At 40.3% G+C, this 27,423-nt stretch overlaps 1 protein-coding gene across 17 annotated transcripts in view; it reads left to right on the top strand.

The window, feature by feature from the left end:
* MAGI1 (membrane associated guanylate kinase, WW and PDZ domain containing 1) overlaps positions 1-27,423 on the top strand; it is a 616,517-nt gene that overhangs the window by 456,403 nt on the left and 132,691 nt on the right. For 16 of the 17 annotated variants that reach the window (XM_029243082.1, XM_029243088.1, XM_029243078.1 and 13 more), the window contains exon 3: positions 20,772-20,891. The exons of the other annotated variant lie outside the window; for it this stretch is intronic. In XM_029243082.1, coding sequence (XP_029098915.1) covers positions 20,772-20,891 — 120 coding nt within the window. The remainder of the gene's footprint in view (positions 1-20,771; positions 20,892-27,423) is intronic. 17 annotated transcript variants of the gene reach the window in all.

Below are 27,423 nucleotides of genomic sequence, written 5' to 3'. Positions count from 1 at the left end.
TCCCACCCCTCTAGGTGGTCACAGAGCACCGAGCTGATCTCCATGTGCTATGCGGCTGCTTCCCACTAGCTATCTGTTTTACATTTGGTAGTGTATATATGTCAATGCTACTCTTTGCCTTCGTCCCAGCTTACCCTTTCCCCTCCCCGTGTCCTCAAGTCCATTCTCTACATCTGCGTCTTTATTCCTGTCCTGCCCCTAGGTTCATCAGAACATTTTTGTTTTTTTTAGATTCCATATATATGTGTTAGCATATCGTATTTGTTTTTCTCTTTCTGACTTCACTCTGTATGACAGACTCTAGGTCCATCCACCTCACTACAAATTTCGTTTCCTTTTATAGCTGAGTAATATTCCATTGTATATATGTGCCACATCTTCTTTATCCATTCATCTGTCAGTGGACACTTAGGTTGCTTCCATGTCCTGGCTATTGTAAGTAGAGCTGCAGTGAACATTGTGGTACAAGACTCTTTGAATTATGGTTTTCTCAGGGTATATGCCCAGTAGTGGGATTGCTGGGTCGTATGGTAGTTCTATTTTTAGTTTTTCAAGGAACCTCCATACTGTTCTCCATAGTGGCTGTATCAATTTACATTCCCACCAACAGTGCAAGAGGGTTCCCTTTTCTCCACATCCTCTCCAGCATTTACTGTTTGTAGATTTTTTGATGATGGCCATTCTGATTGGTGTGAGGTGATACCTCATTGTAGTTTTGATTTGCATTTCTCTAATGGAAATCATTGTTCTTAATGATGAACATTGAAGGACGAATGAAACTCTGGCTTTTCCTCTCTCTGTGATAGTATGTTCTCTTGATTGCTACGTATCTGTAGAGATAAAGGGGTTCAGGAGCCCACTGCTACCTTACACTAATGTAGCTATAAAGAACAACAATGGGAATGGTAGAGAAACACATCTCCGACACATTAAATCCTATTGAACTAAGCAATAAGCTTAATAGCCATTACAAGTTTTTTTAAATAACAAAACATTGGCTTATGCTTTAGCAGATAAACGGTGGCTTCTCTGTAAAAAGAGAAGTTTTAGAACTGTTAGTTTGTGATGACTTTCTAATGCATTTCACCATTTTGCAGTTTAAAATGATACCTTGACTCTTCATTAAGCTCTTGTGCCTTAAATTACTCTTTAACATATGGTAAGAGGTATATAATATTTATCATAATGTAACAACCACCAAATAGGAAGCTAAATCACTCAGGAACTGAGGTATGCATATTTACATTAAAACAGTGAATTTTCATCATTCATGAATATTCATTGTACTGTGTATTTACTCAGTAAGTAGTACAGTCAATATTTTCTGAAATCTATATTTCACAAACTAATGGTGTGTCAGCATACATATTTAAATATTTATTAAACTAGCTCTAAACGTGTGTTGTACTTGCTCCTAAATCGTGGGCTATTGATATTTTTAAGGCAACATTCCCTTCTAATGTCCTTCCGGCAATATATCTTGAAGGCTGGTTGTTGAACATAGAGATATATGGCAGTAGGTTTTCCTGTTTTGCTGTAACTGTTAGGTCAGAATTTTATTGCTTCTGGCTAAGTGCCACAGAAAGACTTTTACTGTTAAAATCAGCTCTGTCTTCAGTGTAATCTCTGTAATAAAGTGGAAGTGGGATGTATCTCAGGCAGTGACCTTTTATCAAGCCTGGTTTAATAAGGTGGTAAAGTGATCCTTCTGTTTGAAGTGTCTTCCACTCTCCGTGGTAGATGTTACATCACGTGTCTTGGGTTTTATAATGGAGTTTGCACTAATTATCAGCAGCAAGATTCTGGATGGAATGAAAAAATCATTCTCTTTCTTTTATGAATTTATGGAGTCTCATAAGTTGGTGTCATAATGGTTTGCTCTCCACTGAGTTGACTAAAATCTTTGCCAAAACAGACTTGGTGGTCTTAAATTTTGGGAAAGGTATTAAACCGAGGTAGTTAGTTAGCGCCTTCTGTTACCACCATGCTTCACCCGCCACGAGAGGCTTCTGAAAGGAAGTTTGGCAGATGACAATAAGACATCTTAATAAACACTGTTCATGCTTAGAAGATGGGTAGTCAGCTGTGGTGGCCGATTCCCCTGGGACTAATTCTTTTTGCATTTCAGCTCTTAATGTATTGGGAATCAGCGAGTCAAGCCACAGAAGTTTCCATTTTGAAAATGTTGTGTGATATAATGCCATTTTTTAAAAGGTGAAAAATCAATTCTTTTGCTAGCTTACTTTTCTTTAAAAGAGCACTCATTATGTGTCAGACACTGGCAAAGTATTTTATGTACATTATCTCAGTGTAACCTAACAATATCTCTAGGAACTAGGCCCTATGATTAATCTCATTTACAGATGGGGAAGCTGAAGTTCAGAAAAATCAATGAATTTGCCTAGGGTCACCTGTTAAGTGGCTTACCTGGGTTTAAATACGAATCTTTCCAGTGCTCAAGTTCTTAACTGTGTTAATGTAATCTCTCCCAAGTAAGTGCTTAGGAACTTATTTTTTCCCTTATGGTTGATCCAGTCTCCAGTGAATTCTCTTTGGGTTATCCATTGCTATGTCACAAATCACTCCAAAACTTGGTGGCTTAAAAACAATAACAAGCATTTATTTTGTTTGTGAATCTGTAGTTAGACTTGGGCTCAGTGGGGTGTCTTGTGTCTGTTCCACTGAGAGAAGGCTGGGTGGTTCAAGTGAATTTAGAGGGCTTACTTCTTGTAGCTGCAGGGTTGTGTGGGCTATTGACGGGGAGCCCAGCTGGGACTGTTGCATGGGAACTTCAGCTCCTCCGTGTGGGTCTCTCCAGCTCCCTTCTAGCATGGCTGCTGTGTTCAAAGAGCCAATCAGCAGGTCTAAGAGACCACTTCAGAATTCTTCTGATCAGCCTCGGGAATAGCACAGCATCACTTCCTCCATATTTTGTTGGTCGAGCAAGTTGCTAAGCAGATCCAAACTCAAAGGGAGGAGAATTGGACTCCATGTTTTAATGGGCGGGATTACTAGCTCTTTTCCCTTATCACAGTCTATTACTTCAATAACTATAGTATCCTCTTAACTATTGTTCCTCTTCCTATTCTTGTCCATCACAGAGTTTATTCTCAACCCAATAGACAGAGTGACCTATTTAAAATCATAGTCTGTGAAACCTCTTGACTCTAGTCTGGTAAAAACCCTCTAATTGCTTCCCTTCTTCTTTGGAGTAAGAACCAAAATCCTTATGGTGACCTCCAACTCCCTGCATTATCAAATCTTCATTCTCTCTCTGGTCTCATGTTTTTCTGTTTTTTTGTGGTTTTTGCGGTACGCAGGCCTCTCACTGCTGTGGCCTCTCGCGTCGCGGAGCACAGGCTCCAGACGCGCAGGCTCAGAGGCCATGGCTCTCGGGCCCAGCCGCTCCGTGGCATGTGGGATCTTCCTGGACCGGGGCACGAACCCATGTCCCCTGCATCAGCAGGCGGACTCTCAACCGCTGCGCCACCAGGGAAGCCCTGCTCTCATGTTTGACTGTCTCTGTTCCATGTTCTCATCCAAACACCAGGCATGTTCCTGCCTCAGGGCATTTGTATTTGGTGTTACATGCTGTGTGCCTAGAATACTTTTCCAGGTTTTCTGTATAACTCCCATCTTTCCTTCCTTTAGATCTCTGTGCACATTTTACCTTCTCAGTGAGACATCCCCTGACCAAGAGAGCATTGTAATTCCACTTTCACCATCCAGAATTTCCTATCAGTCTTATTCTACTTTTTCTCCCTTACACTGAGTGTTATATGACATATTTATTAGCTTAGTTATTGTGTATCTCCACTCATTAGAATGTAAACTCGATGAAGACAGAGACTTTGGTTTATTTTGTTGCTGTATCCCAGTACCTTGCACAATATCTGGTACATCGTAGGTGTTAAGTAAATATTTGTCAAACGCACAAGGGAACTTGATTTCAACACAGATTTAAATTTTTCATGGCATTGATGTTTATGAAATATTTTAATTTATGAATATAACTTCATGTCTCATCATGCTGCGGGGTTAAATCTCATTTAACAGCAGCCATTTAGAATTCCAAGTCTTATCAAGGAGAACCACAATGAGATCGCTACTAACTCCCATCTCCTCCTACCTTGTCTTTTTGGCAGCATTCATGTCTTGTAAAGTTATCTGAGCTCCAATGTACCTTTCTTTCAATAAATAATTGTGCGACTGCTGCATGCCCAGTCCATGCTAATCACTGAGGATATAGTGGGACAGGCATAACCCTAGTCCTTACAGTGTTAACATCATGGTGAAAGAGAAAGGTAATAAATAATTGTACAGATACACAAAGTCATTACAGATTCTGAAAAGCCGTATGAATGAAATATGCGGTGGTGTATGAGGGAGAATTAGAGAGGATTTGCTTTAGGTAGAGTCAGGGAGGCTTTGGGTATAAGGGGATCTTTAGGCTGAAACCTAGGTAATGGCTTCTGGTTAGTGTTTTTTTTGCGGGGGTGGGGCTGCATTGGGCCTTCGTTGCTGCGCGCAGGCTTTGTCTAGTTGCTACGAGCAGGGACTGCTCTTTGTTGCAGTGTGCGGGCATCTCATTGTGGTGGCTTCTCGTTGCGGAGCACGGGCTCTAGGCGCATGGGCTTCAGGAGTTGTGGCATGTGGACTCGGTAGTTGTGGCTCGCGGGCTGTAGAACGTAGGCTCAACAGTTGTGGTGCACGGGCTTAGTTGCTCCACGGCATGTGGGATCTTCGCAGACCACGGCTCAAACCCTTGTCCCCTGCATTGGCAGGTGGATTCTTAACCACTGTGCCACCAGGGAAGCCCTTCTGGTTAATTTTAAGCTACTCACTAGAGGGATACGTTCATTCAGCTAATGTGTATTCAGCACCTACTATGTACCAGATGCTTTTCCAGGTGCTAGGGATTCTGCTTTAACACAAAGAGAAAGCCCTCTGTTCTCATGGATTTTACATTCCACTGTGAGAAGATACTTTTAAATGTTGTTTGTAATCTAAAATTAAAATATACTGTAATATGTTATAATATATTGGGCAGGGTTAAGTCAGGAAGACAGAAGCAATACTGGGTATTTCAGCAGAGGGAATCTATAGTAATATAGGGTCTGAAAAAGCAAAAGGAGAACTCTGTGTTACACAAAGAGAAGACGATAACGTCATGAAGTAGCTCACACTCTTCAGGAGGGAGGGTCCAACTAAAAAGGATGGGATTGTTAGGGGAGGGTCCCCATGGCTGAAAGCTCAGACCTCTGAGGAGGCAGCACTGCCCCTCGGGTGCAGGTACCTCTCAGATGAGATGGGGCTGGTTCTAAGGAATCTGTGGCCTGGAACCAAGTGATACTACCAGGTGAAGAGCCTCTGCCGGGGATACACTGACAGGAACAGCAAACAAGTGGGAAGAAGCAAGTCCCTTCTCCATTCTTCCGGCCTCTCAATCTCCCTCAGTTGGTCTCTGTTGCACAAGAATCCTGGGAAAGACAGTTTGCAGACTCCTACCCCAGCATCACAGAGCAGAGTATGGAGGGGTGGGTTTGGAGCTGAGAGACCGCTTTAATAACCAGCGCAGGTGGTGATGTATGCTATGGAGAAAGATAAAGCAGCATGGGTAGTACAGGGTGGGGGGCAGGGGTGGGGAAGGAGGTTGCAGTTTAAAATAAGGCAATTTAAATTAAGGAATTCCGTAAGGAGAAGATGACTAGTCTGTTCCATCTGCCATAGCAAACCAGTGGCTTAAACAACAGAAATTTATTATTTTCTCACAGTCTAGAGGGTGGAAATCCAAGTCAAGGTACCAGTGTGGTTGGGTTCTGGTCAGAGCCCTCTTCCTGGCTTACAGATGGCTGCTTTCTTGCTGTGTCCTCAATTAGCAGATAGAGAGCATGAGTGTGAGCTTGGGTGAAAGCTCTCTCTGGTGTCTTTTCTTATATGGGCACTAATACCATGATGAGGGCCCCACCCTTATGACCTCATATAAACTCTCCCAGAGACCCCACCTTTAAATACCATCACGTTGGGGCTTGGGGTTTCAACATGTGAATTTTGGGGGGACATGAATCAGTCAGTAGCAGTGACATTTAAACAAATACTTGAAGGAGGTTTGGGAGCAGCCTTGAGGTTATCTGGAGGAAGAGTGACCACCTGGAGCAAGAGCGTTTTAGGGGTGAGTTATATATAGCAAGTGCAAAGCCCCTGAGGCATGGAGTATTCTAGGAACAAGGAGACCAACAGGGCTGGCACAAAGGGAGACATGAAGCCATTTGGTATCAGACTTCAGAACTTAGGCTCCGGCGTCAGAAAATCCTGAGTTTTAATCCCAGTTCAGCCCCCTCTTTAACTGTGTGACCATTGTAGGCAAGTAATATGTCCTTTTCAGTGCTCAGTTTCCCCATTTGAGAAGCAAGGATATTAATACTATACCCTGTGGTTATGATAAAGTTTCAGGGGAAAAAAATGTACTTTGCACAGTGGCTGACATATAGTAAGTACTTACTAAGTACTTGGTTGTGGTGGTGATAATAGTAGACCTGTATTATAAATTTAACACCTATGGCTGCTGCAGCTGTGACTCCCTCTCCCCTTCCCCTTTCCCCCTCCCCTCCCCCTTGCCTCTCCTTCCCCCCTCCCTTCTCCTCCTCCTCTTCCTCCTCTTTATTGTTACCACTATCACTGTTAAACCTGTTTCATGACCCAGAGCTTGAAGCCTGAGGCAAGAAATTGCTTTTGATAAATTTTGGAATGTTTATAATTCCAGTCCCTCGACTCCATGGAAAGATTTCTGAATTGTGCATCTGTCAGTACTACTTCCTCCAATAAACTTTGTGACGTGTCCTCACTCTCATATTTAGTGTTCGTGTAATTGAGGCATCATAGTGGCAGGCGTGCTAATGCGGCTGTGGAAAATAGCAGTGCTTTCCCTTTGTCAGGGCTTGGCCCGCGGTTGTTGAGTGTTGATAGTAATGGAGCCTGCAGTGGCTAGGGACAATTCTGTTGGCTGCGAATTTACCTGAAGATGCCCGGACTTCATCCCTGGGCCTGGAGTGGTGACTGGGGACTTCAAACCTTTGACGTATTGATGGTGCTCCTTTTTGCATGGTGGGGATGCTTGCTTTCTTTGTGCTCTTTTATGGGCTCTAAATTTTCTAGAGCATGTACTCTGTATATCTGAAGAGAGAAGAGAGTAATGTTTATTAATTTTTAATGTAGCCACTTCTACCTCAAATTGGATTGGGTCCTATTTTGTGAATGTCATGTTTTCCATTAATTTGGTGTAAATGTCATTCATTGACATTAGTTGCTGTTCATTTAAAGGTTTAGAAAAGCACTCTTTCCTCCTAAATGTCTCATTTCCTGTTTTACATAGGTAAAACAAAATTTTTTTTGTACGGACTTTTGTAAACTCACTAACTTTAAAAATGAATAGCTTTAATCTTTTATTACTCTTTTCAGATGTAATGTGTATTACATGTTGAGAGCAGAAGAGGCTTTCTGGATTTCCCAGCTGGCTCAGTCAAATACTTACACCTTTTTTTACTTGTGGTTTTGTTTTGAGAAGCTAGGCCTGTGGAAGCCCATGCAGTAGCTTTTGGGTTTATTTAAAGCTTTGACTCTTTGCTCCCTCTGGGCAAAAATGTGGGTTTCCTAGAAGGTGAGAGTGTAACTGCTGGGTAAATAGGTTAAGAGGCAGGTGTCTGATGAAAACTCCTTGTAAGAGCTCTGGGATCATCTGTCACATCCCCAGGTCTTCACCTGCTGACAGGAAGCTAATGGCATTGGTACCGGTGCTGCCAGATCAAGGAAATAAAGACTGCCTCTCCCTTCTCCCTGCCCTTGATCAGCAGGCGCTGTTGACAGGGATGATGAATTAGATGAAACTCGAGGGTGAGGATCAGTAAGCACTGTGTGATATGATGTTTAATTAATAGGTGTGAAATAAAACAAAAACAAATGAAAGCACTCGTTTTTTTCTAAGGATAGATTGTTCATATGTCAGAACTAAGATGTCATTACCTTTTAATGAATCGATTTTAGAATTTCTGTCTTTAATAAAGAGTCATTGATTTGATCCCTGGCCCGATTTTATCTGGACTCATATTAGGTCCAGTTTGTGTAGATGACAATGGTGTAATTTTCATTCTTGGGTTAAGGAAAAGCCTGTGGGCTAAAAACGATGTGGCCTGTTTGGAAGGCAGTGCTTTCACTCGCCTGGCATCTATGAAATAAGGCTTGTTTGAAAAGGGACAATCTCTATTAGAAAGCATAGAATAATTTATAGTTTTTAAGTAGTAATTATTCTAAGTACCTTATAATAATAAACATTTCTACTTGATTTTACTTTTTCAAAACTGGCCACTCATTTTCTAGTAATACCTTTCGATACCTCATACAGTTTTCTGATGAAATAGTTCCTTTAAAAGTCAGTGTGGGTGATATCACATGAGCACAGACTTCTGTTCATCACTGTCTACATTTTTCCAAGCGAATGTTTAGAAGCATTAATAATTTGTGTTTGGGGCTTCCCTGGTGGCGCAGTGGTTGAGAGTCCGCCTGCCGATGCAGGGGACACGGGTTCGTGCCCCAGTCCGGGAAGATCCCACATGCCGCGGAGCGGCTGGGCCCGTGAGCCATGGCCGCTGAGTCTGCACGTCTGGAGCCTGTGCTCCGCAACGGGAGAGGCCACAACAGTGAGAGGCCTGCATACCGCAAAAAAAAAAATAATAATAATTTGTGTTTAATTTCACCTCTAAAATCTACTTCATTTGACTTACCAGGCAGAGTGAAAAATAATCATTTATATGACTCATCCATCTCGGAAGTGTAGTCTATGACATAAAACAACCCAGAGTTGTGACAAGGGAAGTACTACATAATGTGAGACTGTAATTGCTCACTGAGAAATGAACTAAGCAAAAGAAGGGCAATAACAGTTCATCAGTTGAGTCTGCCTCATTTTGTAGTTGCTCCCAGTCCGTGTTTTTTTGGAATGTGACTTATAGTTAGAGAGATAATTGGCAAGCATTAGATAAGGTAATGGATGGTCCCAGGGCAGGGAAGTCAAGGCGGTAATTCAGTTTTCTGGGAATCTGCCTGTGTCATCATTTATGGGGGGAAAACATAAGTGGCTTATGAACAATAGCAGAGTCCCAGGAGTGAATTCAGCTACCTGGGAATCCATCCTTAAGTGATGTCGACATGCTGTGTTCCTCAGACTTGGCTCATAAGACACTTTTCGAATGTTAGAGTTTTGGGTTTTGTTTTTTTTTGAATTTTATTGTATTTATATTTTTATACAGTAGGTTCTTATTAGTTACCCATTTTATACATATTAGTGTATATATGTCAATCCCAATCAGAGTTTTGGGTGCCAATAGAGCCTTTTCAAAGTGAGTGGTGGTATTTAGGAAAATTAAAAAGGCAGAGGGGAAGTACATGTTAAAAAAACAGAAATACTTAGTTTTTATGCTTTTTGCTCAGTTTCAACACTGTTCTGAAACATAATCCTAGAAATTTTACTGTTCACACTACGTTTTCCTTTATACTTTAAAGGCCATACTCTTGTGTGTTTCAGTAAGGAAATACATAAGTAGTACCGTATATCTTTGGTATATGCTTAATGTTGTACCCAGCTCCTCTTTATTCTTTTAGCATCTCATATCCTTCGTCACACACTGTCTCCTTTTGTTTACTTTGACATGGCAGTGTATATACTTGATGAGAGCCAAAGTAAAATTTACATGGTGATGACTATTAGTCTGTATACTTGAGAAGGCTTTAAGAACTGTCATGACTAGGTCAGCTGAGAACCAGTGTATTTATTAAAATCAATACAAACTCCTTTTTTCTTATATCCAGCTTGACTTGCTCTTATAACTGCTCGCTCTTGGTACTAGATATAAATTGATTTCTCTCTTTATATCCAGGTGTATAGTATTTCTTCAATAAGTAAATATTACATCCTTTCAATGAGAAGGAGTTAATCATATGGATCACGATTACATGAAATTAGGGGACTTGAGGGCCTCAAATTCAGACACTGTATTCCAGTAAATAGGCATCTCGCTATCCTTACAGATGCCAGTGCTTAATGACAAATGATTAACTAAAATTATGGTATTCACAGAACGAGTTGACTTTATGATTTCTTAGCAGAAGATAATCCAAAGAGTTGTGGTTGGGAGTTGTGTGTGTTCGTGTGAGAGGCTTTGAAAAATGATAATTAAGGATAGAAAATTATGTGAACTGTGAAAATTTTGTGGGAAAAAAATGCCCCTCCTGGGAGAATTAAATTAGGCATTATGTACAGAAGACCTGTGTTCCGAGGTAGCAGTATAATGAAGGGTCAATAGTTAGGTTCTTTACTTTTAAAGCACAATGGTTGGAAAGAAAAAGGAGGGAGTTGTGGTGGTGATGGTGATGATGCTTTTGTTGTTATGGCCAATGGTTACAGAATGCAGTTTATAACCAGGCCTAGCAGGTTATATGTATTGTCTTACATAATCCTTAACACAACCTTATGAGGCAGGTATTATTATTTCCCCATTTTAGAGATGAGGAAACCACAGCCCAAAATGTTTTAACTTGGCTGTGGTCACACAGTTTGTCAATATCAGAGCTGGAATTTGAACTCACCAAGTGTGATTTTAGATTTCATAACAGTTTCTCTATTTGGCCTTGCCGGGAAATCTCCAGACCCCTGCAGTTTTTAGGAAAATAATATAACATGGCCTGTAATTTCTGATCTCATGCTTGCACTTGGTTCGTATATTGGAAGGACTAGTGAAAGCAGGTTGCTCTTGAAGAACAAATTACGCTACGTGCATATTAGTCACAGAAATGTAACAGCTCCTCTACTGAATTGTAATATCCTTGAAGACAGAGACTACTTTCTGTTGTAGTGCAATATTGTTTTTAACAGCTTTATTGATAGACATTGTACACTCCATAAAATTCAGCATTTTTATTATATTCCTAGAACTGGGCAACGATTCCAGCTATCTAATTTTGAGACATTCTTTTTACCCCCAAAAGGAACCATCTATTCATTGGCAGTCACTCTTGATTATTTTTTTTGAAACTGAAGAAAGAAAGCTGCCGAAGATTAGAAGCATTTAGCATTGGGCTTACAAAATCACCTAATTTGTGGAAACTTGATATTCTTCATTAATTATAACTTTTCACCAAAATAATCATTTTCTTTCACATGCTTTTGAAATTACCTGGTTGAAATCGTTCATTCCATTATATACAAACAATTGCTGTCATTAATTCAGAGAAAGTAAAAAGTATAACCTGTCATAATAAAGTCTATCTGATCTAATCCCTTTTTATGATAGACAGTCTTTAGGACTAGGCTATGGCATTACTGGTTTTCAGAATTCCTTTCTGAACAAAAATGCCTCAAGATAATCCTCCGAAGTTGATTTTTGATAAGGATGTATCGAGTGTTGGAGATCTTATTCTTTATTGCCTGAGTGCTGAATGTTTGCAATGACTCAATGACAGCTTGAGAATTTTCCCTTTACTGTTTTTAATGAATGCAGGATTTCCGCGAATATGTATGTGCCAAGGTTCCCTCCCCCGCATCAAAGAGGAAGAATGGTTAATATGCATGTTCAAGTCATTACTTGACTTTCCTATTCCGAGGATTCTGGCCTGAATTACCTCATTATTCTGATTAAGAGGTAGTAAGAAATAGTTCCTGGGAGTTCAGGTTTTGGATTAAGGAAGTCATGGGGGGAGGGGTCAGGCATTCTTCTCCCCCAGCCTTAACTCCATCAGCACAAACTTTCTTTGATGAGGACAGGCGATGAAGAGCTGTGAAGACTCAGCTATCCCTCTCCCCCCGCTAGTTTGTTTCTATACCCAATGTCTTCTTTGTATACAGGGGTTTCGGCTGCTCTGTGGCAGTAGAATCTTGGGTTCAAATCCTGGCTCTGCCATTTACTAGCTGTGTAATTTTTGGCAAGTCACCTAATCTCTCTGTGCACTTTTTCTCATCTGTGAAGTGGGGATAATAATAATAACTATAGGGTTGTTTTTGTCTGTTTGGTGGATTTGAAAGGACACGAGTGGGGGACTTGTTTTCTTTTTCTTTTTTTAATAACCATTTTTAAAAATTGAGGTACAGTGTAGTTGACTTACAATGTTGTGTTAGTTTCAGGTGTACAGCAAAGTGGTTCAGTATTGTATATATATTCTTTTTCATATTCTTTTTCATTATAGGTTATTACAGAATACTGAATATAGTTCCCTGTGCTATACAGTAGGTCCTTGTTTATCTGTTTTATATACAGTAGTGTGTATATGTTAATCCCAAACTCCTAATTTATCCCCGCCCCCCGCCGACTCCCCACCATCCCCATTGGTAACCATAAGTTTCTATGTCTGTGACTCTATTTCTGTTTTGAAATAAGTTCATTTGTATAATTTTTTTAGAATCCACCTATAAGAGGTATGATACTTGTCTTTCTCTGTCTGACTTACTTCACTTAATATAATCTATAGGTCTATCCATGTTGCTGCAAATGGCATTAGTTCATTCTTTTTTATGGCTGAGTAGTATTTCGTGTGTATATGTACCACATCTTCTTTATCCATTCATCTGCATGTGGACTTGTTTTAAACGTAAACACTTTCTCTTAGGAGAAGAGGTCAGTTGGTCTTTTGTCCTCTGTTCTCTGGGCATACCTCCCGTTCACTGGTGGGATCAACAGGTGATACAAAACCTTCAGTAAAAGCGAGTGCTTTTTATTCAGGAAGATCTAATCCAATACTAAGCAGATGCTCTTCTTTGTAATTTTAAAAATATCCTTGTAATTGTGTTAAGGAGAAAGTCTCAATTTGGTGCTAATAGGTCTCTAACAACTTTCTAATGTTCGTTAATCTCCCTTTGTAATAAGAGAATGCGGGCCTTAGGCTCAGAGCCTCAGGCTCTAGGTAAGATGAAATGATTTTACTTTGGTTGTGTTTATTTTTAGTTATTGTTTATGGCAGGCTGAAGCTGATTGTTCACTGGAGGTAATGTTAAATGTTTCCTTTTCTAAAGTTTTATAAGCAGTAAAATTCACTCTTTGTGGCGTACACTTCTGTAGGTTTTGAGAAATGCATCGTCCTTCACCCTCCACCACAATCAGGATACAGAAGAGTTCTGCCTCCTCAACCCCTCCCCCCTCCCCCCATTCCCTTCTACTGTCCCCTTTGTAGTCAGCCCTAACCACACACCTGGCAAGAACTGGTTTATTCTCCATCCCTATTGTAGTACTGCCTTTTATAGAATATCACTGAAATGGAATTATACAGAACGTTGCCTTGTGAGTCTGGCTTTTCTTAGACTTACGCAGTCTATTTGAGATTAATCCATGTTGTTGTGTATATCTGTACTTTAGCCAAGTTCATTGTAGGGATTTACCACAGGGTATCCATTCACCAGTTGAAGGACGTTCAGGTTGTTTTTCTCTTCTGGGTTGATTATGCATAGAGCTGCTATAAACATTTGTATATAGGTTTTCATGGGAATGTAGGTTTTCACTTCTCTAGGATAAATATTTAGAAGTGTGATTTTGGGGTCATATGGTAGATTTATGTTTAACTTTTTAGCAAACTGCCAAAGTCTTTCCCCAGTAGCTGTACCATTTTGCATCCTTGGCAACAACGTTTGAGAGTTCCAGTTGCTCCATGTTTTTGCCAGCATCTGGTATCGTAAGATTTTTTTTTTAATCCATTGTAATAGGTATGTAGCAGTTAAGCATTTCCTTTTTACATGAATATATTTAAGTTTTTTAAACAGCTTTGACTTGAAGTGAAAATACTGAGTCAGTAGTACTGCTGGTACTGAGATAGGGCAAAAATTGTGTGAGTGGTAGGTAACTGAGTGAATTTGGGGAAACAACATGTTCTTCTCTGCTTCATCTCCATCAACTAAAGAATGAATAGTATGAGGCTATCCTGGATATTTAACCAGTTTCAAGCAATGTAAATACTTGTTTTATTATAGAAAATCATGCACTTTCTTTAACATGGAAGCGGTTGGGATGACTAATTTTTGGAAGTCTTATTGTTAGATTTGGTTAAGCAAGACCCAGATGAATTTAACATCAGGTGATATCCTTGAGTATTAACAGTTTAATCTTAGTAGAGTAATAATCACTGTATTAGCAACCTGGCCTTGAAGCAAGTTGGATAGGTGCTGAGTGATGCCTTGCCTAGAAACCTAATGGTATTGGGAACACATAGCAGTAGGAAATAGCATGTTAGTGTCTCATTTCTAGGATTTATTTGCTGCCTTAACTGGATATTTCAAAAGAATTTCTAGAATAAGAAGAGAGAGCAAATGAGCTCCGAATCTGGTTTCATTTCTGTAGCCATAGTTTGTGGAGTTTGGTGACAAGGAAGGTCGTTTTCTGATTTCCTCAGCAAGGGTCACTCATGCCAGGTACACTGAAAGTTTATGAACCATAGAATGTGCCCAAGAAGCAAGTAGCCACTCAAGCTTTCGGGGCAAACGTTTGGGGGCATTGCTAACTCATACTGAGACAGTCAGCAGGGAATAGCTCAAATTAGCTTGTTAAGTTGTGATCTGGTGGCAGAAAAGCCTGATAGTATTCACTGCTCTGGTGCAAATCTTGTTAAATTTTAACACTTCAAAAGGACTCTGTTTAAGTGATGAACAGTTTGAGGTTTAAAAACCAAAATCAGGCAGAAAAATAGTGCCACCTTCTCAACTTTATTTGTCCTGTATTCCTATTCATAGCTAAAGGCAAGTGTTGGGGACATTGATGCTGGCTTTCTATGAGGTGGGAAACCTTGGGAAATATTGTGTGTTTGATTCACTTGGAGGCTCTATTCTTTGGCGCGTTTTTGCAAGGACTAAGCTAATATTGAAGTTGTTTGAGTAGGAAGCCCAAGGATCAGGTAAAGATTGCTTAAATAATTATTTTATTTGATTTATAAAGTGCCAAAACAACTACGTGAGCAGTGGTACAATTCAGAGAGATTTAAAGAAACAGTCTTTTTTTCTCTTCCCATTTCTGAACCCACCCTCCTGAGGTTGCCACTGTTAAGCGTTTGTTCCCTCCATTTAACTATTTTTTAACTCATGAAACATGCAACACCCATAGGGTTTTCTTTCCTCTTTTTCAGTAAAATGCAGTGTTTTTTGGGGTTTTTTTTTGCACTTTATATCACTCCACTGTACATTGTAGATATTCTTTCTGGTAACTGCATGTACATCTAACAAGTATTCTTTATATAGCAAAAAAATATATATATATATGTTTCCTAAGGATGACTCTACCATATTTCATTCAGTCATTCCCATATTCATAGGCACTCAGTTTTATTTGTTTGTTTATTTTGGGGGACTGTATTGGTTTTGGTCTGGTTTTCGGTTTTTGTTTTGGCTATAAACGATGATGCCACAATTTATCTAAGGAGAATTTTTTTTTTCTAAGAGACCATAGCCAACAGGAACCAAACGGAATTTTTAGTACAAAACATACAGTTTGAGTAGATCATTTTTCAAAGCATATAAGAGTTTTTAAAAGGATGGGTTTCCTGTATGCGTACAAGATTCTGCAGTTTGATATGTTTCTTGTTTTTATTTTGAGAGCTGGAAGTGCTTTGGGGGCATGCTAGTGAACATTGTACTGGAAATGCCCTCCTAGTTTAGAATTGCACTGGCCAGTCCAGTTGCCACTAGCCACATGTGGCTATTTAAATCTAAAGTAATTAAAATTAGATAAAATTTCAATTCATTTCCTCTGTCATGTTAGCCACGTATCAATAACCACATGTGTACAGATGTTGAACTATAACGTTGTACACCTGAAATGTATATAATCAAAATAATAATAACCAGATGTGGCTAGTGGCTACCATGTTAGACTCAAGTCTATGGATCATTTCCATTATGGCAGCAAGTTCTGTTGGCCAACAGTGGTTTCCAATGAGGGATAGTAAAGTCACATTGCCTACTTTGAAATCATAGCTCTGCCCAGCTCACTTGTTATGTGACCCTGGGAAAGTTACTTTACTTCTCTGGGTATCAGCTTCCTCATCAAGAAATGAGTCTAATAAGAAGCCGTCTGTGTTTCCTATAGGAAGATTAGACACAGCAGTGTTGATTAACTGCTTCACACCTTGCCTAAGCCATAAGCATCCAGTAAATGGAAGCTATTATTTTGTTCCTGGTGTTTGATAATTTCTCTCTCTCTCTCTCTCTTTTTCTTTCTTTCTTTTTTTCCCCCCTTTTGGAAGGCGAGGAACTGGGCACTGTGTTTGTTTGTTCAAACATAAAAAGTGCAAGATATTGTTGGTCTGATTTCTAGCTAGACCGGCAAAAAGCGGTGTTGGTAGGCTATAGCAGCCTCTGTTTGTCGGCCTGGTGATTTTTTTTTTTTTTTTTTTTTTTTTTAATATGCTGTCCCCGAAAAACATGATAGAATTTGTTTTACTTCTCTTCTGCCAGGAAGTAACCCTTCTGGCTTTGTGAGAAGCGTGGTTTGTAATCATTGTACCCACCCCAGATGGCTCCTGAAAAACCTTTGAAATGCCATCTGCCAGGCGTGTGTCCAGCAGGCAGCTTGTCATTCTGCTGGAAGAAAAGAGGGGGCGGGGTCCCCTCCCAGGCCCTTTCTCCCTAGCGTCACTGAATGGATCCTGGTCATGTGGGCCCAGACCCAGGGCAGGTTGCTCAGAGGATAACTGGGTGTAAACCTCCTCATGGCCTGCAGGGTGGAAACGTTTTGTCTGGGTAATAAACCCTGAAGGTTTTGTGGGTGGAGAGATACCTGCCCCCACTCCCTTCCCCTGCTGCTCAAAGGTCCTTCTAAGCATATTTATTTCCAGGGGAAAATGATGTCTGCTCGTTTTCAGTTTTCCTTTAAAATGTTCCATTTTTCAAGTTCTTGATTGTTTTCAATCCTTTCAGGAAATTAAGACCCAGAGGTTATTGTTGTCTTTACAGTTACACTGAGAAATTGGTTCAGAAAACGTGGGAAGAAATGACAAAGATTAAACATGGTTATAGGAGGAAAAAAACCCCCAATACTGTGTGGTGTAGAAGACTTTAAAAACCCAACAAATCTTTTGTTTGGTCTTATTTATCCTCATTTGGGGGGGGTGGATTAAGTTAATAGAATTTTGGTATGGAGGCCAAATATGAGAGTTGCCATATAAAACATATTTAGGACAGATTCTTTCACAGCAAGTTTCAAAGAGATCCTGTTCTTGCCCTGCGCTGGAATTTCCCAATATGATGTAGACTGTTTGTGTTTTCCGAGTAGCCGGCTGAACAGCTTTTGCACTTGGCTCTGAGACATCACACCCTCCTCCTCTGCTCCCGCCTTGCTGACTATTGTCTTAGTCTCCTCTGAGGATCTTCCTCTTCTTCTCAGTTTCTAAAAACTATAAGGCTTTTGTGTTTAAGTCAAACTTCTTGGCTGCTTTTTCTATACTCTCTCTCCCCCTCGATTATCTCTTTCTGTCTCTGGCCTTCAAATGCCAGTGGTTTACTGATGACTCCCAAGTTCAGGGCCCAACCACCACTCTGATCTTCAGATTTACATAGTCACCTGTTCACAGCTCTCTACATCCAGGTGTCTGATAGGCATTTCATACTTTTTACGTGTTCAGAAGTGAACTCTTAAATTTTTTCCCCTAAAAACCATTTCCCCCATCTTCTTGATCTCTGTAAATGGCAGAACCCATTTGCCCAGGTCACAGAATAAGATGGCAGTCCTTATTCTTTTGTTTTTCTTGTACACTCCATCTACTCCATCAGCAAGTTCTGTCTTTAAAATACAGACCTAGCATGGCCTGATGAGTTGATGTACTTTTAATACATCTGTCCTGCGGGCTATGTCTTATAGCTGTTTAAAATGTTTACAATTCATAATAGAAATCTCACTGCTTCTTGTCACCTTTGTCTACTGTTCTTGTCTGTGCCCTGATTTTTTTTTCTCACCTGGACACTGTAGTAACCAACTGACTTGTCTTCTTGCTTCTATTTTTGCCCACCTCACCCTCCTACTCTGCCTGTTTCCTGCCCTTAGCTCAGTGATCTTTTAAAAATAAATCATGGTACTATCCTGCTCAAAACCCTCTAGTGGCTTCCCATCATCCTTAGAATAAAATATGAAATGTTTGCTGTGGCCTGCCTCATCTGGCCACTTGCTTTCATTTCTAACCTCTTTTCCATTGCTCTGCTACAGTTAACTCTGGACTTTTTGCCCTTCCCCCAGCATGCTAAATCTATTCCTACTTCTTTGGCCTTTGCCCAGGCTGGGATGCTTTTCCCATCACCTTTGTGCTGCTCTCGGTTTAGATGGCACCTCCTTAGCCAGGCTTTTCCTGATTACCTGTCTAAAGTAGCTTTTCTACTCCTCACCTTGCTTCCTCCCTCTAAGAGATTTTCAAATACTTGAAATTATATGGTATATCCATATACATATTTATAATCTGTCTTTCATAATAAAATGTAAATTCCATTAGGGTAGGGGCTTTGGCTTCTTCTCCAGTGCCTAAACTGCTGCCCAGCAGGTATTGGGGCCTTAGTGAATAATTCTTGAAAAAATGAAACATGTAATAATATATGTACTGTATTAATATATATAATTATACATATATATAAAATTTGAACTCTAATAATCTACCAACTCATTTCATTCTAATAGTAACATAAAGTATGTATCTGGTAGCAGTTATTGAGCTTAGCCTTCTAAAAGTCTTATCCCACTCAATACACACAACAGACCTATAGTGTAGGTAGTATTATTACCCTTATTTCACAGGTGAGGAAACTGAGAAATAGAAGAAGCTCAGGAACATGCCCAAGACCACAACCTGGTGAGCCAGACAGACTATGAGTTCATTCCCATTCTATATACCTGCTGTACAACAGTGTATGGTACTGTTTATGCTTCTGGAATACCCACCGTGTGCTTGATACCATAGAGATAAATATTGTGAAGCACTTCAATGGCCTTGTCATCATCTGTCAGGGGAGCCAGAAATGGGAACAAATTAGGATACACTACAAGAGTAGACTGCTGGACACTATACAAGCAGGCTTCTTTACCAGAAAGTCCCAGCGTGCTGGGCATAAGCTAACGTTTGTAATATAATTGTTCTATGGATAGTTTGCAGCTGTTTATAACACTCAAATTTCAGATAATAGAAAAACGGGGCTTGTTTAAAAATGCGTTTAGCCTGAATGAAGTATGCAACAAGTGTTGAGTTTTTTGATTTGAGAGAATTCTGGATATCCACTGTAAGTGCGTGGAAATTCACGTGATCAGAGACTGTGCTCTGCCATGAGCACTGGAGCTAACATACAGTTGCTTATTTCATTATTTTAGGGAGAATTAGGACTAGGGAGAAATCCCTGCTTATTATATTAAAAAAACATTGACCTGAAAGCGCCATAGGTAATGGTGCCTCGCAAAATGAACCCATGTTGATCATATCCCCTAACTTGAATGTAGGAGCAGAAGTCATGAGTTTTGCTGTTTTTTGGTCTCTCCTAACGTTGAACACAGGTTCCTAGTATACACTATGTAATTGCTTCTTGGTTTATTTTCTTGTTTTGTGTGTAAACCATATTCCTTCCACACTTTGGGGTGAGGTTGGGCTAAATTGATAGGTCTCCCGCCCAGCACCTGAGCTGGGTGACTTAAATATTCTAGAGGCTCTGTGTTATTTCATAAGAAGAATCATTATATTTATTAGTCTTTGAGAGAATGACGAGATTAATTCGGGGGGGGGAATTTTCTAGCAAATGCAGTGTCCTTTTTCTCCCATCAGAAGTTATGGGTGGCCCCTTTTTGCCAAACATATTAATTACATGGAGAGCAGCAACATTTTAATCCCTGGGAGGTATCCAGCCACAGATCTTGGGCAATTGAATTTCTCTAGTGATGTGTTTATGCAGTGGGTGTCATTTTCTTCAAAGGGCTTATTACATTGGAAGTTGCCAGATGTGTTGAGGAACACAAGAATTTTGAGGCCTATGATAAAAATATAAACCCCTTAGGCTCTGAGCTTAAGGTGGATATCTTTTTTTTTTTTTAAACGTGCTAACCTTTTTTTTTTTAAGATGTTGGGGGCAGGAATTTATTAATTTACTTATTTATTTTGGTTGTGTTGGGTCTTCATTTCTGTGCGAGGGCTTTCTCTAGTTGTGGCAAGCGGGGGCCACTCTTCATCGCGGTGCGCGGGCCTCTCACTATCGCGGCCTCTCTTGTTGTGGAGCACAGGCTCCAGACGTGCAGGCTCAGTAGTTGTGGCTCACGGGCCCAGTTGCTCCGCGGCACGTGGGATCTTCCCAGACCAGGGCTCGAACCCACATCCCCTGCATTAGCAGGCAGATTCTCAACCACTGCGCCACCAGGGAAGCCCAAGGTGGATATCTTTTTTAGAACTTACTGGATCCCTAAAAGCTGCTGATTGTGAATGTCATCTGTATAAAATCCAGTTCACCCTTTTCATTCAGTGCATGTTTCAAGTGATAAAAATCTCCCTGGGTTGCCTAGCTATGCTTGGTTTTCTCTTTCTTGCATTTGAGGGGCCCAGGCGTCAGAGGATGGAAGTGAGGATACTTTTCTGCTAGAAAGAAGTTGTCTTTGCCAGGTCCCTGTCTCAGTAGGCGGGTCTGTCAGTTTAGGTACTCCAGCTTACTGAACAGGTTATTTTAATTACACCTGGATGGGGTGCTTCCTGTTTCAGTGGACTGATGATTTCTCGTGCCTTTGTCTTGTCTGCTGTAGGCACAACCCGGTCTCCCAGAGAAGGAGAGGTGCCTGGCGTGGACTATAACTTTCTGACTGTGAAGGAGTTCTTGGACCTCGAGCAGAGCGGGACTCTTCTAGAAGTCGGCACCTATGAAGGTGAGCTGATCTGTATGGCAGCGGTGAGGATACCTCTCTGCTGGGTCCTCCAGGGGATCCAGGGCCATCCAGTCAAAGATTCTGTGGACTAGTGAAGTCTGAACATCTGTAGGAGGCTGCAGTTCACCTTAAGGGGAGTAATAATAATAAAATATATGGAATATGGAATAAGGCTTTGTGGAGCACCATAAAAATAATTTGGTTTTGTTTTTTTTTTCACTTTACTTTTCTCCTTTAATTTATTGATTTAATTTTATTTATTTATTTATTTGTTTATTTATTTATTTTTTGCGGTACGCGGGCCTCCCACCGCTGTGGCCCCTCCCGCCACGGAGCACAGGCTCCGGACGCGCAGGCCCAGTGGCCATGGCTCATGGGCCCAGCCGCTCCACAGCATGTGGGATCCTCCCGGACCGGGGCACGAACCCATGTCCCCTGCATCGGCAGGCAGACTCTCAACCACTGCGCCACCAGGGGAGCCCCTAATTTATTGATTTAAACATGTACATGCGTGTGTGTGTGTGTGTTTAATATGGGCATGTATGGTATAAGAAAGAAGAGGAAGAAGAATCATAGTCATAAAATATGACCTTATTGGTAGTGCTGTCTTAATATCAAGGGACTGGAATGTCATTTTTTACCACCAGTTGCTATTTAATGTATTTTTTGAGTAGATGATACATTTACATGGGTCATAAAGCAGAACATTTCAGAAGTATTCGATAAGTAAGCTCTTTCCTAGATCTGTCTTCCCCCTGCCTCATTTCCATTTCTCCTTTCCCCAGGTATTACAACCGCTGTTACTCGTTTCTAATTTCCCTTCTGAAACTGTTTAATGTAAATACAAACACATGTGCGAGTGTACACATACTCATATGTGTTTCATATGTGTGTTCCCATTTCTTCCCTGTTTTATACAGAAGGTAGTATACACTACATGCTGTTTGGCACTTAGCTCTTTTATATAACAGTATGTCTTAAACAGGTCTTCGCAGTTCAGTAATAGAGCGCTTCTTGTTTTCTTTTTTAAGTGGCTGTGTAATCTCTTCAAATAGGTGGACCATAATTTATTTAACGTGGTCCCTTTGGATAAACATTTTTAATATTTCAGAATACAACTGTGTTGGATAACATGGATATAAATCATTTCACACAGGTGAAAATAAATCTGTGGGATGAAATCCTACAAATCAGATTGCAAGCTCAAAGCCAAATGTAGAGGGGAAATTAAACTTATATTTTCTGAAAACAATATTATAGCTTGATTGCTCTGTTGAGTGTTATTATTTGAGACAGAACGGCATACTATGATACTATTAATAATAAGTAGGTCAAGTTATTATATCATGTGTACTTTTTCTAAACTCAAAGTTTGGACTTACTGGACTATCCCAGTGGCATTTTCAAGTTAAGACTTAAAAACAAAGGATGAATACGAAATAGGCTATTGTTTTATTAAGGTTATTATAACTTTGATATGATAATCACCCCTGTTCCGGGCAGTGGGTAATAGTTAAGTAATGATCATAAATCTTAGGGATGCTGATTCTGGTTTGATATTTTTTGCAGGGGTACAGGGAAGAGCGTTATCTTTGTACCTACTGTTTATTTTCAAATTGTGAATATACAGTTAACATTGGTTAGGTATTAATCAAATTCCTATATTGTGAATTCAGGAAGATTTGCTTTGAGTATTGCTGATCATCAATTATTGTAGTTTCCTTGAAGTGTTAGGATGTGACTGGTGGTTGGTGGGCTGAGAGGGCATCTGAGAATGCCCGAGGCAAGAATGATTTGTTAAAGTCTAGGAGTGAGGGGAGGGAAGGGATGGGGGCCTGAGTGGATGTACCAAGAGCTTCTTCAGTGTGTTGTTTTGTAAATGTGAATCCAGTTAAAAATTCAAGTGGCTAAGAATAGAGCAAGTGTGGATCCTCTTTGGTTTAAGGAAGTGAATTGTCCTGTCTGAAATCAGTTATTATGCCCATCAGGGGAGCTTGTGCCCCTAATATAAAAAACATCCGTTTGCCTTTTTGGAGAGGTTAAGCATGGGAGTGGTTGTGAAAAGCCAAAGAGAAAAGTATGTGGTTAGACAACAGCTTGTCTCATTTTATTGAGGTGGTTATGTTACAAGTGATACATAGGTGGAGTCACTTTGTTTTCCCATTAATTTGATCACTTTGACGGAGGTAGCTATTATCCCTGACTTTTTAGATGGGGATGCTGAGGCCAGGTAGCATTTAGGAACTTTGTCAAGGTTATGCAGCTGCCAGGAAACAAACACAGTGGTTGGACTTTCAGATCCCGTGCACTTTCTTGAAAACCTCAGAAGATCCTGGATGTAACTAAAGAGTTGTAAAAATAGCTCATTAGTACTTTCACCCAACTTCCTGGTGGGTAGCAACAGGAAAAAGGTTTTCAGAAAATGTCTAATCATCCTTCCACAAAACCGTCTTTCTGTGAATGTCGCTCAGTTATTTTGGAGTTGAAATTCTCTTTTGCCACATATGAATCCACTCCATTTTTCAGCCATTTGACTGTGTTCTTCAGCCTTTTGACCTTTTAGCTGTATGATTTCCCTGTCATATGAGACAGCTCCTAATTTTTTGGAAGCAACTGGAATATATTGTGTTGACTCTCATAAGCTGAAAGCAAAATGGAATTTTATGTAATGCTGGATGCTGTCACAAGAATAGGGCAGGATAGATCTTCTCTGTCTTTGCTTCCCCTGGACTAGCCCCTCGATGGCAGCTCTGTCTATTGGACAGTAACAAGCATGCAGGCTGGGCTGTGGCCCTGCCAGAGTTTGAGTCTCAGCCCCTCTGTTGTTGAGCTGTGTGCCCTCCAGCAAGTTGCTTAATGCTCCATGTCTTCATTTTCCCTTCGGTAAAATGAGGATAATAATAGTGCTTTCTCATAGGTAGGATTAAATGAGACAATAATTGGAAAGGGCTGAGAACAGCGTCTGACACATGTAAGCCCTCCATCAGCGTGTTAGCTCTTATATTTACACACACGACCGGTCTGAAATTGCCACCCTGGTGGATGGATTCCCTCCCCCTTCTCCTAGTCAGTAAACCAGTGGATTTACCAGTAAAATATCTTTATTTACTTCCCAGGTCCTCACTGTCTGTTTCCCCTGCTGACATTTTTTTTCCTCTTGGCCTGTCCTGGTTTCAAAGAGGAAGAGACCACAACACAAATCACTCTTCACAGCAAGACTTTTAAACAGTTATCAGGAATAGTCATGAATGCACATGATGGAATTCTTTCTAGAGTAAAGAACTTAAGTATATTTAAGTCTAAATTGATTCTCCTCCTCCTCATAGGAAACCGCTGTTAGAGGATCTAGTGCAGAGATTCAGAAAACTTAGACAATATACGGCATGAACATGTATACTTGTTTATTTCACTGCATTCTTGTCCATTGTACTTAACACATTTGGAGGTGTGTTAAGTACACAGTTCCACCTCATTCTTTATAAATGCTCCAGCATATCCCATTGTATGAATATATGTAGTTTATTTAACTAGTCCCCTGCAGATGGGCATTTGGATGCCCCTCTCCCTACTTTTTTTGGTGTTTTGTAAACAGTGCTGACATGAACATCCCTGTACAAATATCTCACTATACTGTTTTGAGTAGATCTATAGAGCAAGTTCCTGACAGTGCAGTTTTAAAGCCAGCCCTTCTGTGCCCACACAGTTCGTTTCAACATTGTCCCCAGGCACAGGGTGTGATGTCTAGGGCAGAAGACCAAAGCAGCTCTGCCTTTGAAGGTGCTTATGCTCTTTAGTTATTTATTTCTGCCAGTGTTTGTCCAGTGTACACTATGTGCTGCGTGCTTTTCAAAGCACATTATGTGTACCAACTCACTTAATTACCCAGTAATCCTATGAGCTGCATACAGTTTATCCCCATTTTACAAAAGAAGAGTATGAGGCCCAGAAATGCCTGTTGTCTTTGCTTAGTTCATGGAGTGAGCCCGAGACAGAGCTGGGAATCAAACCCAGGCTTATGTGGCTCTAGGGTCTCTATAGACCCTCAGTCTTGGGAGACAAATTAAATTTAAACAATTTCAAGAGACGTGATGAATGTTCTGAGAAGGAAACTACAAGGGTGCCCCAGAAGCATCTAGCAGTGGTGCTACATCGAATCTCGCATCAGAGTCGGTCCCCTGGAGGAGGTGGCCTTTGACCTGAAGCTCGTCAGAGGATCTCATGAGTTCACTGTTTCAGCACCAGTCACAAAGCCTGAATTCAGAGAGAGCAAATGCAATGAACCAAGAGAAGGTCGGAACGTTGGTCCTAGAGATGGACGAGCAGGGAACCATTTCTTGATTCCTGTAGAACCAATGCCATCCTGTAGGACTTTCTTCAGTAATGGAAATGTTCAGTATTCTGAGCTGTCCAACATGGCAGCCACTGGCCACATGTGATTTTTGTGACTGAGAAACTGGATTTTAAGTTTAATAGTGTAAACAAATTTAGCCTTAAATAGTCTTGTGTGTCTGATGGCTGCCATATTTTCCAGGACAGTTCTTTTTTTTTTTTTAAACATCTCTATTGGACTATAATTGCTTTACATTTTTGTGCTGGTTGCTGCTGTATAACAAAGTGAATCAACTCTACGTATACATATATCCCCTCCCTCTTGCGTCTCCCTCCCACCCTCCCTCTCCCACCCCTCTAGATGGTCACAAAGCACTGAGCTGATCTCCCTGTGCGATGAGGCTGCTTCCCACTATCTATCTGTTTTATATTTGGTAGTGTATATATGTCCATGCCACTCTCTCACTTAGTCCCAGCTTACCCTTACCCCTCCCAGTGTCCTCAAGTACATTCTCTGCATCTGCGTCTTTATTCCAGTCCTGCCCCTAGGTTCTTCAGAAACTTTTTTTTTTCTTAGATTCCATATATGTGTTAGCATACGATATTTGTTTTTCTCTTTCTGACTTACTTCACTCTGTATGACAATCTCTAGGTCCATCCACCTCACTACAAATAACTCAATTTCATTTCTTTTTATGGCTGAGTAATATTTCATTGTATATATGTGCCACATCTTCTTTATCCATTCATCTGTCGATGGACACGTAGGTTGCTTCCATGTCCTGCCCATTGTAAATAGTGCTGCCATGAACATTGTGGGCCATGACTCTTTTTGAATTATGGTTTTCTCAGGGTATATGCCCAGTAGTGGGATTGCTGTGTCATATGGTAGTTCTATTTTTAGTTTTTCAAGGAACCTCCATGCTGTTCTCCATAGAGGCTGTATCAATTTACATTCCCACCAACAGTGCAAGAGGGTTCCCTTTTCTCCACACTCTCCCCAGCATTTATTGTTTGTAGATTTTTTTGATGATGGCCATTCTGACTGGTGTGATGTGATACCTCATTGTAGTTTTGATTTGCATTTCTCTAATGATTAGTGATGTTGAGCATCCTTTCATGTGTTGGTTGGCAATCTGTATATCTTCTTTGGACAAATGTCTGTTTAGGTCTTTTGCCCACTTTTGGATTGGGTTGTTTGTTTTTTTGGTATTGAGCTGCATGAGCTGCTTGTATATTTTGGAGATTAATCCTCTGTCGGTTGCTTTGTTTGCAAATATTTTCTCCCATTCTGAGGGCTGTCTTTTTGTCTTGTTTATGGTTTCCTGTGCTATGCAAAAGCTTTTAAGTTTCATTAGGTCCCATTTGTTTATTTTTGTTTTTATTTCCATTTCTCTAGGAGTTGGGTCAAAAAGGATCTTACTGTGATTTATGTCATAGAGTGTTCTGCCTATGTTTTCCTCTAAGAGTTTTATAGTGTCTGGCCTTACATTTAGGTCTTTAATCCATTTTGAGTTTATTTTTGTGTATGGTGTTAGGAAGTGTTCTAATTTCTTTCCTTTATATGTAGCTGTCTAGTTTTCCCAGCACCACTTATTGAAGAGTCTGTCTTTTCTCCATTTTATATTCTTGCTTCCTTTATCAAAGATAAGGTGACCGTATGTGTGTGGGTTTATCTCTGGGCTTTCTATCCTGTTTTATTGATCTATGTTTCTGTTTTTGTGCCAGTACCATACTTTCTTGATTACTGTAGCTTTGTAGTATAGTCCGAAGTCAGGGAGCCTGATTCCTCCATCTCCGTTTTTCTTTCTCAAGATTGCTTTGGCTATTTGGGGTCTTTTGTGTTTCCATACAAGTTGTAAAATTTTTTGTTCTAGTTCTGTGAAAAATGCCATTGGTAGTTTGATAGGGATTGCACTGAATCTGTAGATTGCTTTGACTAGTATAGTCATTTTCACAATGTTGATTCTTCCAATCCAAGAACATGGTATACCTCTCCATCTGTTTGTATCATCTTCAGTTTCTTTCATCAGTATCTTATAGTTTTCTGCATACAGGAAACTTTTGTCTCCTTAGGTAGGTTTATTCCTAGGTATTTTATTCTTTTTGTTGTAATGGTAAATGGGAGTGTTTCCTTAATTTCTCTTTCAGATTTTTCATCATTAGTGTATAGGAATGCAAGAGATTTCTGTGCATTAATTTT

Source organism: Monodon monoceros, unplaced genomic scaffold, assembly GCF_005190385.1.
Source record: "Monodon monoceros isolate NGI ecotype Baffin Bay Population unplaced genomic scaffold, NGI_Narwhal_1 Super_Scaffold_3, whole genome shotgun sequence".
NCBI classification, from domain to species: Eukaryota; Metazoa; Chordata; class Mammalia; order Artiodactyla; family Monodontidae; genus Monodon; species Monodon monoceros.
The sequence above is the reverse complement of the archived record's forward strand: the minus strand, read 5'-3'. Positions and strand labels throughout refer to the sequence as shown.